Source organism: Carassius auratus, unplaced genomic scaffold, assembly GCF_003368295.1.
Source record: "Carassius auratus strain Wakin unplaced genomic scaffold, ASM336829v1 scaf_tig00002576, whole genome shotgun sequence".
In the NCBI taxonomy this organism is placed as follows: Eukaryota; Metazoa; Chordata; class Actinopteri; order Cypriniformes; family Cyprinidae; genus Carassius; species Carassius auratus.
In genome coordinates, this window is record NW_020523459.1 from 931586 (window position 1) to 943812 (window position 12227).

Here is a 12227-nt window from a genome sequence, read left to right on the forward strand (position 1 = left end):
ATTGGTCACGTGAAATCATTGTGTTGACCAAATAAAGTTGCTGCACCTTACGTTGCAATTGACCTTGGAAAGTTCTCTATTTTGTTTTTTAACATTACTAATATTTACCATTGATCAGTGAAATTCTGTCATTCCAACAGAAATCCGTGAGATCGGGACTTTTACATCAGTTTCCCAGGCAGATTTCACTTGTTTTCAAGTTGGTCACAAATTCCCCACGCTGACCAACAGAAAGCTGCTTGGTTTGAAAGTGACTTAAAGCTCTTGACAATGGATCTTTTTTACGTGCAAAATTTCACAAACTTTGCTGCACCTTAAGGGTAAGATCTTTGACCAGTTTATAATTAATTACACTGATTAGTACTTTCTTATTTTAAGTTAAAAAAAAAATCGACATTTTATGTTCTCAGGTACATTTCTAACAGGTTAAATTTTGTCTTTAAACCTGTCTTGTATCTGGCAAGTATTAAAACAAATGTGTGGCACAGTTTTATTATGTCAGATTTGTAGACTTCTGTCTGCCTTGTTTCAGATCCCAACACAGATGGAGGTTTCCCCACTGATTACATCACAGACTGGCAGTATTTCTGTGAACATGGGCTGACATCTGGAGTCAGATGCTTCTCTGACAGTCGGAAGAAGATCATAGGTGTTAGAATGACTTGAGGAGAGAGAGAGAGAGAGATGACATGGAAAAAGAATTAGAGTTGGATGATGGGGTTTAATTGCATGAAAGAGTAATCTGAGGGAAAAGGATCCAAATCTATGCATCTAACAGCTCGGCATTGCCCTGCATTTTAAGGGTCTTTGTGTGTCTGCAAAGTCAAGGGTCAGTTCCAAATGAACGTTCAGTGCAACAGTGAAGAGGACATTGAAGTTCATTATGGGTGTCGTAGCATGTTTAGTAGTAATCTTCGTAGTTCTTAGGGTTCAGGCAGTAGAGAATCGCTCCTCCGAAGGAGAAGATGGTGGCTCCCCAAGCCAGACCGTAGCCCCAGTTAAACTCGTGGTATATGCTCAAACTGATGGTCTCGATGAACTTGATGGGATACAGCACCAAACAGCAGGCCTGTAGGACCACTGTGAGAAACAGAAGAGCGGAGGCAATGAAATTTGAAATCATCAAAGAGACAAAAGTAGGTTAAGAACATTAAAAGTCTGAAACCTCAATGGGCTTTATTTCTTGATAAGCTCCTCAACAAAGTGAGCGACTTCAAAGCAATGTAAAAATCCTCTCAAAAAAGAGATGCGCAAATGTCTGGTTTCGAAATACCTTACATCTTTTCCCTGTGATGCGTTCATATCGAGAACAACTGATTACTGAAGCAGCTGTGTGATGTGGCTTGGAAAAAATAATGCATTTGCTGTTTCCTGGTCCATTAGCCGCAGGAGTTGCGTCTTGGAGCCAACAACACATTTTAAATTCATAATACATGAAGCCTAATTTAATGTGCATGGAAAACAGAAATGAGAAACCAACTCATTAATGTCTTCAATGTAAGTGTGTGTGAGTGTATGCACGGTTGTGTCTATTTCACCTGCAGCAAAGAGCATAACAGCGACTGGTCGGTAGAAGCGTCTCCTGGAGCGAATGCAGACAGACACCAGAGCCACCAGGAAGGAAAGGAGAATAAGGAATGCTCCACCCAACAACAAGGCCAATGTGGCAATCTGCCAGTCTGCATTAAAACAATACATAAAAATGCATTATATTCATAATTATCACATTTTATAGCCAATAGAATAGATTAAGGGTGAGTGGTAAAACTTTACAATAAGGTCCCATTAGTTATCATTAGTTAATGCACTAAAATGTTTACTCCGGTCTTTTAAATAATATTATCAGATCTCTGGTTTTAAGATTAATAAATGCTTTACAAGTCATTTTCTTTCTTAGTTTGTTAACCTATGTAGTTAACTAATTTTATTATTTTTGTATAATATTGTTCATATTTTTGTAAACTATTCCTTTAACAGACTCTTTTAAAATGCTGAAAAGTCAATACACACATGGCTACAGAATGGCTGACACGAACACTCACACCTTGGGTTTGCGTAACTGAAGGAATGAACCTCTATGGGCAGCAGAAAGCTTATCGACAATTCTGGTGAGCTAAATGGGGCATCATGTAATGTATTCCTCCCTCCCTTTCTTTCTTCTTCAGTCCCTCTTATTTCTGCTTTTCATTCAAGCACTCTGATAAACTCAGCTCGAGTAGGGCCCAGAAATAGCACTGAATCCTCCATGGAATGTGGGAGTGAGGGAGGGGGCAAAGAGAAAGAGACAGAGAGGAGGTGCCTGACACAGTATGCCTGCTTCCATATCTGAAGACATGAGAGTATATGTGTGGAATCTCACAAGCAGTTTGGGACGACTCCTGAGGAATCTCATTAGGTAGGCAAAAGGGGAAGCGCATTATGAGCAGATGATCTCTGAGGACTGACTGGTCAAGTTTTTTTTAAGCTAGGGAGGCTGAGGGAGTCATTTTTTTCTAATTTGTCATATTTCTAACTCAGAATGTCAAATACTTCAAATTATTTAATAGTGAGTAGCTTACATTTAGAGACAAATATTGTTCATAAAATTTTTTTAAAAAAGATCCAAACAATGCAACATTTTAATTTTTGTATGAATCAAAATGAAAGATTTAAATGACTAGTTTTGAATCAAGAATGAATCAGTTGAGTGAATAATTCAATAATTCAATGACTCAATCATAAGGACAGTTATTTGTTTCGAATCATGAATGATTCATTGTTTGTGAACTAATCATTTAAGTGAATGATACATCGACTTCAAGGCATGTCACTTGTGTTGAATCATAAATGAATGGGACTGTCCCAAATGTGGACTTACAATGGCCGGTGGGCCGACAGTCAACTGTTGGATTCAAGTGTTACAGATTCCTTCCCGACAGTCAAAGCAGTGTTATGTCACAAAAGTGTGGACTCAGAGGAAGACCAAGGATTTTGGGGCCATTTGGGACAGGGCCAACCAGTGTTTGTAAACAAATCAGTTGAGATAATGATTCAGTGACTCCCTTAAAAGGCCAGTCATCTGTTTTGAATCCTAAATTAATTGATCTGAATGACTCGGCATAGATTTCAATGACTCATTTGTATGGACAGGAATTTGTTACAATTTGTTACATTTCTAAATTAAACATTGTTTTTAACAAATGGGTTGAATGAATAGAGACTCATAAAGACTGTTGCATCATTGTAGCTTCCAGAAAGGCTTACTTACAGTTTACTTCTAGCATGTCTGTTTTTTTTCCCTCAGTATAGGGAATTTGGGGAATTTTAAAGATGGAAATTACACAACAACAAAAAGAATAAGATATCTGTGTTTACTCAGTGCTAACATACATCTAAAAATCTCAAAGTTTCATTAACTTTCTGTTATTCAGGGGCAAGCAAACAATCTATTGCAACACTATCCATTATAAATAAAATCATAGACACAGTGTGTTTGTACTGTTACACAAGTTACAAAAACAAGTACATTACAGGAACCACTGGTCATTAATAATTTAAAAGGTTTGTTGTTTTAGATTTGAAAAACTCTAACTGGTCTTTTATTACTATATAAATGAGGCCAACAATAGCAAACTAGGACATTTTGACTAACCATCTTCTCCTGTATTATGTTCACAAACGAGTTTCTCAAGAGTTACTTCGGAAAGTTAAAGAAATTATATTATATACATTAGAAACAAAGGCCATGATAATGTTTTTTAGTCATCATGTGATAAATGATTCAATTACTGAACCTGAGAAAGGACTCAAAACATTTCATAAGACATTGATGGCTGTTTGTTTAAATAAAACCATAAAAGCCCTGGATCCTGTCACAGGATTTCGTCATCACACAGTGATATCTGTAAATAGAAACATCTTCATCAGCTCAGGAAAATGATCTATAATTTTCTCTGCTGGAAAATAATCATTTCTAGCACTAAATCAAGTCAAAACATAATTTTCAGAAATGGCTGAGATTCAGCTTCATTCCACTGTACTATAGTTTCAAATATAAACGAAGCCGTTAAAAAAAAAAAAAAAAAAAATGAAGCATAATAATGATGTCTGTCATCGCAGGAAGTTGGAGAGAGATGTATGAAAACAGAGCTGCTGATATATGCTTCCATATAAATATTTAATTCTGACACCTCGATCTCTGACCCCTCTGAAGAGCTACCAAAAGCCTGCAAATCATCAACGAAAGTGTCTTTGGGGAAAAGATTTTGACTTCATGTACCCTTGAGGTCTACATCTGAGGGGTCTCTGGCAGAATGGATCTTATCCAAAAACCCCTGTAGGACTACAGATGGAAATGAGGATATGAGATAAAAATCAAAACATTCATTACTGTAATCTGTTTTTCAGCAAGCAAGTGCCTCTTAGCTAGGTTCTTTCAATCAGATACCGTGACGAGGGGAGAAAGAAGTCCAATCTTATAGACTGAATTACGTCAATAAGACACAGTGCCTCCGCAGAAAGGAAGAGAAACCGGTGTAGCCTACACTTTGCGCCGTGGACTCCACACTGAACCGCTGCCTCTTCACCAGTCGAGTGTAACATCAGCACAAACAGACACTTTCAACAAAAAACTGTTGTTCACGAATATCTCTCCCAGAGAGCTTTCCCAACCTCAGTTTTCCGCTAATTGTGTACATGTAAAAGGGAGTGTGTTTATGTTAGCATATCTATGCTGTTTAATTGACAGTGATAAACTTAAAATGATACCCTGGAGTCGATGAAATATGCCTGTATATAGTAGGCTGTGGAGTCAGCCGGTAATTGCGAGGCTAATGAGATTTAGTTTAATGCACAGTTCATGACACAGAGGAAACACAGAGGAAATGGAAGGACTGATTACAGAAAACCTAAAATCAATAATGCGCTGCAGAGGGAAGTCATTCACCCAGGCTGCTCCTTTGGTATTTCGACTACAGCTTTATGACTTTATATGGAGTCAAACTGTGCCTCTTAAATATGATGGGACAAGGTCCTGAGCCAAATAAGTTATCATTGCAAACCAGAGCTAAAATAACACCTAAAATCTTAACTGCTTATGGCTATCCGAGACTTAACTATTAAAAAAAAATTTGGCACCAAATATCTCTACCAACATACAAGAATATGAAGGGGGAAGTGCCCCCAAACAGCGGTTCATTCGCTAGTAAACCTTCACAGATGCCAAAAAGGAAGTTTCTTTTTCAGGGCCAAATGACATTTCTAGAATGCAGCACTTGTTTCCTTGGTAACTAATCTGTCCACATTAGGGCCTCTAAGGAGCTCTCCTCTCACACTTAACCTCACTCCTTGGCCGGTGAGGACACCCTAACAAAGGCTCATTTTATAGACAACAAAAGCAGAACGAAACCCCAACTGGACCACTGATTCCATCACACATTCCCACATCATCCAAAAGCCCTTCCACCAAACAAGCTGTGAATAAAATACAGCATCCTAGTAAATGTTGAGGATCGATATCATTAATTAAGGAACAAACATTGTCTCTGTAATTAGATGAATCCTGACTTGCTGTAGGCAGGATCTTTTTAATAAACAAGACGAATTCAAGTGATACTAACTAGTAACACACACTGGGCACTTATTTTTAAGTAGCTATAGTCCCTAAAAATAAATCCTAGTGATGCAAATTAGCAAATAATCCAACAGGACCTACATTATTTTTTATTTATATATTATATGTGCTTACTCATTATATATAGTAATTAACTATTAGAATGTTTTATTTCAATAGTTGGTGTAACCTATTAAGATTTTTTACTTAATCTAGAAAAAAAAGCAACTGAAATGAAGAATGTAACTAGTAACAATTGGGATAGATCTCGAATTATGTAGGATATAGGCTATTTAAAAAGTAGGCTTCTATTGTTGAAATATAAGTAACTTTAAAATGCATACAATTGCACTAAATGTGCAACAAAAAAATGGTCATCTCTGTTTTAATCTGACAAAGAAATGTAAAACGCAAATTGTTGACTGTTTTCTCAGTGTTTAGTAAAAACTGGTTAAGCATGAGCTGAACAATGAGTGATAACGATGCGCTTGGGAGCGAAGGGCCCCTTTTGTTATATCTCATAAATCAAATATGTGCCTTCAGGGCCATGTTGCAGAGCTCACTAAAGTTAAAGAGACTGCGTCCTTTTTTGTTCCCCCCGCATCTTAAAATATGTATGTGCAGCATCCTATTTGAACATTTGCAGTGTTTATTGCAAAGTTAAAAAGTAGCGGCTCTCACCGGCCCCTTTCTGCCCCAGCGTGCTGTCGCACTTCCAGTCCGCGGAGGCAGCATGCTTCCTGCACGACTCCCACAGGGACAGGTGGTACTGTTCATCCGCGGTGACCCACGCCGGGCTCAGCACGGCCCCAACATCCAGGCACAGCGCGAGGAAAATACACACCAGACCCACCAACTTCAGGGGCGTCAACGCCGACACGCGCACCTCCTCCGCTCCGCTCACGGACGAGGCCATGTCGGCTGGATGCGCCGGTGATGTGGAGCGATGTTGTGATGTGGATCGATGTTGCGCTGCGTCGCGGAGAAGCCAGGAAAGATGATCCCAGACTATGTTTTCAGATCTGTGTGCGCGATCAGTGTTTTGAAGATCGTGGAGCAGCTGCGCGAGAGGGACGCTGTAAGCAGCTGCCCTCGCGCTTCTGTGGACGCGACTGCACTGCACATTATTGAAAAATCTCTGCTCCACCTGCAGGGTCCTAGTGCCTAGCTAGAACTCCCTGTTCACAAACAGGGTATGAACGATTCGTTTACGAACAGAAATGAAACGTTCCAAGCGGACTGAACAATTCATCAAAATATGTGAACCTCCCGAGTCTTCCGAGACGCAAAAGCCTGAGAATTCGATTGAGAGCAAAACCTAAACTGCTTTTATAGCCAAACAATTTAAATTATTATATAGAATATGTAGCCTATATGTGTGTGTGTTTTTTTTTAATTTATTTTTTCATTTAGGCTATTAATTTATTAATTAACAAGCAAACCCTTTTTTCACTCAAGAAGAGATAACCTACATTATTGTAGCCTATGTACAAATAATTGTTTAGGTTACTGCATGCTTTTTATTAGATGAATCATGGCTGAAGCAAAACAAAATACAATATATGCTTATTAATAAGCTAATACTTAATAGTAGGATATAAAAACTATTGTGTCGAGATAGCTGCGGTTTAGCATGTTAATAAGCCAATTTAACATGGAATGATCACTTGACCTTTAAAAAGAATCACTGAATCGTTTTCTTAACCAGTTTTTTTTTTTTTTTTTTTTTTTTTGAAGCGGACTGTTCAAAAGAATCGATTTGCGGAAATGAGTCGGACGTCCCGTCACTGCTTCTCAGCTGGCGTTTAGATTGTGGCATATTTGTCTCGCATGATATTCCCTCATTTGCTATTTTCTCCCATTCTCCATCTTCATTTTATCTGTGCTATGTGCTCTCACAAACACGCACATAGAGCAATGTGTCTTATTTCAGACAGATAATGAATCATCTTTCTCAGTATAATTAGAGACACATGAGTGCTGATAGAAATGCTTTCCAAACGTTGTGTGGGGAAGGGAAAATATTATTTCATCAAAAAAATAAAAAGAAATAACTGGTGCATAATGTAGCCTATCTAAAACTGTTCATTTAAAAAGTAGGCCTTTTATTTTTTTGCAAGTATATGAATGCATATTCATTAGTAGAGCATAGCACACTAGCTCCATGAAATTCACTTATAAGTCAAAAGAGAGATTAATCAGTTTCCTCCTTTTTCCACATTTTTCATGATTGGAAAGTCTGTCAACAAAGGACACCTGAAATTCCATTACACTATCAACCGCTTGGCCTTGCTAACAAAAGTATCTAACAGAAAGAGATAACACCCTCAATACATTCTTTGTTCAGTTCACAAGATTTACACTCACATTCTTCTGTAACTCCACTGTGTGTTAACACAGCAAGATTAAACTTCAAATTCTATTACTGTTTTCAGTTCATCATGAATGAGCATTTTATGTGGCGTAATGAATTATTATAATTGCAATTAAAATGAATGATTGTTGTTTAACAGGTCAAAAATACTGGTTTACCTTGAAGGTAGAATACATTCAGAATTTAACAGACTGGCACTCTCAGTTGCAGGCAATTGTCCCCCCCCCCCAACCCCCCTCTGCAAAGATGAGACAAATTCTTTCTCTTCTCATCTATTCAGGTCAGTAAGGTTTTTTTGTTTGTTTGTTTGTTTTTATCAAGGATTTTGTGAAAGAGACAGGAATAATATGAGATACTGTGTGTGTATTGCATCCTTATGCTTGTTTCAGAAATGAATATGTACTGATTTTAGACACCATTTGTTGTTAGCATTATAAGTGCATTTTTGTCTTATAAGCAATCATTAAATCAAGAGATGTAGCTGTAAATAAAGCACATAGTCTCATAACACATTAAATGCTTAGCTAGAATACATTAAAAGAAAAAACTGGACAGTGTTATGCAGGTCTTTATACTGCCGGTCAAGGTTAGATAATCAAAAATCAAACATAGGCCAAATGTGTTTTCAAGTAGCTCTTGGAGCAACTGCCAATTCTAATCAGAGACAGAAGAAAAAATAATCCTATATAGCCCCAAAAAGACACTATTCAAGTTAATAGTGTAGCAAGATAAAAATTGAGTCCATGTTGATCAATACACACATCAGAGAAAATAAGCGAGATTACTGTGATAGCAGTATTTTGAACTAGGTCTACATTTCATTTTATTCATTGATTTTAGGCTACTTGATCATTTATACATTTTTTGTTTTAAATTTTTTCAACGAAAATTGTTCCCTTATACAGTTTGATAGAAGGCTAATGTACAGTTTTGCTTTGCCAGAAAAAAAAAGAAAAAGAAAATTCAGCAACAATGAAATTTTAATTAAAATCCATTTTCTAGAGACTGACATGAAGAAGAAAAAAATAAAATGAGATGAGATGAATATCAACCGTAAAGACTATGTATTTATGACAGGAATAAAGTATCCATCACAACCTGATCACATGTATTTAAGATTTATTTAATGCACTAATGTAGTTCACTTGTTTCACGTATTCACAGTATTTTCTGGCAAGCCATATAAACGTTACGAATTCCTTCCTGTCTCATACACATACACAAAGGGATTTACAAAAGAAAAAATATTGTTCTGTAATTACCGCCCATATCCCACAAAACGCGTCATCAGCTTACTATCATGTTTTACTATCCAGTTCATTCTGGCTCCTGACTGCGCATGCGCCGAATCAGGACATTTGGATTGTGTACGGCGCATTGGGGTGGAACGGGTAAACACAGTTTTTGTTTATTCTATTAATCTGATTTAAAGTCGCAGCCTTTTTAAATTATTATATACAACACATAAAGCCTCGGGCGCGTCGATAGATATATTCATTTGTGCCGTTTTTATGTATAAAACCGCGTCGACAAGCTTCAGGAGATAGTCATCATGTATATGGATTGAATTAGTGACACAATTTTGTATTCCTGTCATGTTTTTTTAACGTCTCTTGGCTGCAGCTGTACGTTTCTGTATATTGAAATAACAGTCGTTTTGTGTACGTAACGTTTCCCGTTTTTATTTGTGTGCTGACAATGATTGACGAACATGCTAGTACGCCAACAGTCCTTGAGCCATACAAAATGATTTATGATTTGGACAGATTCTTGTTTGTTTATTGTGATTTAACATATGGACATAGCTCTGTAGAGCTGTATGCCGAATTCCATCGAGAATATTGCTGTTGTTTTGGATTTGAGAAACTGAAAATGCAGAAGTGATGTCCTGTAAAAGGGTGGTCGTTGATTAAATCTTGTCGTCTGTTCTGTTGTCCCCTAGGTCCAGTTTCCCTCTTTGAAAAGCTGCAGGAATCATGGGAGCTGGTGAGTCTTTTTTTATACTTTAGTTCTACAGACTATTTGATATTTAAAAGGATACCTTTTTTTTTTTTTGCGTTGCTAAAATATGTAGTGGGTGTGTATGCTGAGCCAGCTTATGATGTCATGGATGTCAAGTGAAGGCGATGCATCTTTCTGTACTTGGTTTTAGTCACTGATTATCAACAAGGGTCTTGGCCTACATAGCACCTATAATATTCAACCCATGCTTAATCAGATCATTTTGGATCACAATACAGCATCAAATTTTTTTCTCCCACTCTCAATGCTGAAGAACAGTAGGCTACTCTTCCACAAGCTCCCTATGCCTGGGAGTAACCTGCATTTCAAAGAAATCACTGTCAGTTATAGCCCCCCTCCTTGTTTCTGTGCTGTGTGCTTATTGTTTGTATCTCTGTCAGTGTTCTTGCCAGCAGATGATGCGCACTCGGTGCTGCGGAGGCTCCCGAGAGCAAACTTCTTCTTGGAGGAGATGAAACAAGGGAACATCCAGCGAGAATGCAGGGAGGAAATCTGCAATTATGAAGAAGCCAGGGAGGCGTTTGAGAATGACGAAAAAACGGTGAGTTTGAGTTAGATGCAATCTCATGTTTTTGCTTGAACTTGAACACAAAGTCCTCTCCGTCATTACATGCCATGGCATTTCCTCTTGGCAGGAAGTGAGCATTATCGACAGGAAAAGGCTCAGTGGATACACATTTTCTCAGGATGGTTAATTATGCATCATTCAGATTAGGGATGTTTGAGTCATTTACTTGTGGGCATTTACATTGTTTATACGAAATAACGGAACAATATAAAAATTATGTTTTTATGTAATGTGTGCTCTTGTCGACTCCAGTACAGGGCTGGATGATTTGGGGGGAAAAATATAATTTCTTTTTATTTCTTTTATTTTTCTCAGATGATTGTAACAAAGAAAATAAATAAAACAATACAGGTTTGATGTGCTTGTTTGTAGATATGCATGCATGTTTGTCCAAAAATATATTTGGAAATAACTGAATATAATCATTAATATTGTGATTTCTTATTATTTGTACTTAATACAAATATTAAAGGAAATAAAGAAAAACAAGATTTTAAGAAAAATAATACAACAATCATTTTATTTGCAGTAAAACTTTCAAATGACAAGATTCGTATAGATCATGGCAATCTTTATTTCTTCATTTTCAAATATTAAACTCTTTTGTTGTAAAACCTCAGAGAGCCTTTCAGCTTCTCCTTTGTTGACAACAAATGGTTTGTAACTGAGCACTTAATATTGCTAATCTAAACACTATTTCAATGTGGTGCACAGTCGTTGGATAGGGTGTGGTTTTTGTTTTCAATACAAGCAATTTTGTTTTGCTTATTTACATGTATCCAGACAATGTCCTTATCAAATAGTTTTTTTTTCTCTCTTACAGAGGCGTTTCTGGGAGGAGTACCAGCGTGAGAGCAGCCCCAGGCCTGGAGGTCTGGAATCCATCGCCGGTGGCATTCATTCTCTGTACCTGATATTACCCCTGCTGCTGGTTTTGCTGCTCATTGCTGCGGTTTCCATCACGGTTTGGAGATGCCACTCACGCAAAAGATACCAGCAAAGCCCTGCCATTGGGCGTCCACAAAGAGACACAGCCTTATCAGTGGTGTCCATGGACCAGTGGGGTCGGCACTACCATCCTGACATCAGTCCTCACTCAGAGATCAGTGCCCACAGTAGCCCCGCCTACCCTGGTGCTGACCTCACACATGGGCGGGGCAGTCAGGGTGACCCGCCCCCTTCATATGAGGAAGCTGTGGGCCATACAGATATACAGATTGAAGCGGAGCCTCCACCACAATATGAAGACATCATCAGTGACCACAGTAACACAGTTATCATCTCCCAGGGAAAGTGATGGATCTTCCAGGCATGTTATACAGCCTCATGTAGGGATGCATATTGATGCCAATACACCAATACTGTTAACTCTGTCATTCCTTACTCGCTGTGTCTCTCTTCTCTTTCATAGCTTATGTTTTGGCGGGATATGAACATGCTTTGCCCCGTTTTTTTTTTAAGTACTATAAATATTTTTTTACAACATCACTACTTCTATGACAGGCTTTTCAACTCCAGCACTAGCAAAACAGCTAAACTTTACTAAATGTGAAGAGAAAACAACTAATGCAATAACATTATCCACAGTTCTGTAACTTGGATATTGATAAACATTAAGATGCTTTGATTTCAGAGATGTTCGTAGAACTCATAAAAACATGAATTCTGTACTG

General features: G+C 37.8%; 2 protein-coding genes across 2 annotated transcripts; one reads left to right on the forward strand and one right to left on the reverse strand.

Annotated features, from left to right (window-relative positions):
* Nucleotides 1–701: 701 nt before the first annotated feature.
* On the reverse strand, nucleotides 702–6727 carry LOC113069887 (transmembrane protein 47-like). The gene is made up of 3 exons (XM_026242989.1): nucleotides 6272–6727; nucleotides 1539–1679; nucleotides 702–1080 (listed from the first exon to the last, which is right to left on the reverse strand). The coding sequence occupies exons 1-3, from the start codon at nucleotides 6504–6506 to the stop codon at nucleotides 902–904; spliced, it is 555 nt and encodes a 184-aa protein (XP_026098774.1). The 5' UTR covers nucleotides 6507–6727; the 3' UTR covers nucleotides 702–901.
* A 2552-nt stretch (nucleotides 6728–9279) lies between these two features.
* LOC113069886 (transmembrane gamma-carboxyglutamic acid protein 1-like) lies at nucleotides 9280–11930 on the forward strand. Its single transcript, XM_026242988.1, has 4 exons — nucleotides 9280–9355; nucleotides 9907–9950; nucleotides 10367–10527; nucleotides 11378–11930. The coding sequence occupies exons 2-4, from the start codon at nucleotides 9941–9943 to the stop codon at nucleotides 11849–11851; spliced, it is 645 nt and encodes a 214-aa protein (XP_026098773.1). The 5' UTR covers nucleotides 9280–9355; nucleotides 9907–9940; the 3' UTR covers nucleotides 11852–11930.
* Nucleotides 11931–12227: the final 297 nt, after the last annotated feature.

Excerpts from the sequence above, each read along its gene's own strand:
- LOC113069887 (XM_026242989.1), bottom strand. The coding sequence starts at position 6,506 with ATGGCCTCGTCCGTGAGCGGAGCGGAGGAGGTGCGCGTGTCGGCGTTG. Across the intron at positions 1,680-6,271 it reads GCTGGGGCAGAAAGGGGCCG|ACTGGCAGATTGCCACATTG; the intron begins GTGAGAGCCGCT and ends GTTTTAATGCAG. Across the intron at positions 1,081-1,538 it reads TGTTATGCTCTTTGCTGCAG|TGGTCCTACAGGCCTGCTGT; the intron begins GTGAAATAGACA and ends TGTTTCTCACAG.
- LOC113069886 (XM_026242988.1), top strand. Across the intron at positions 10,528-11,377 it reads TTGAGAATGACGAAAAAACG|AGGCGTTTCTGGGAGGAGTA; the intron begins GTGAGTTTGAGT and ends TCTCTCTTACAG.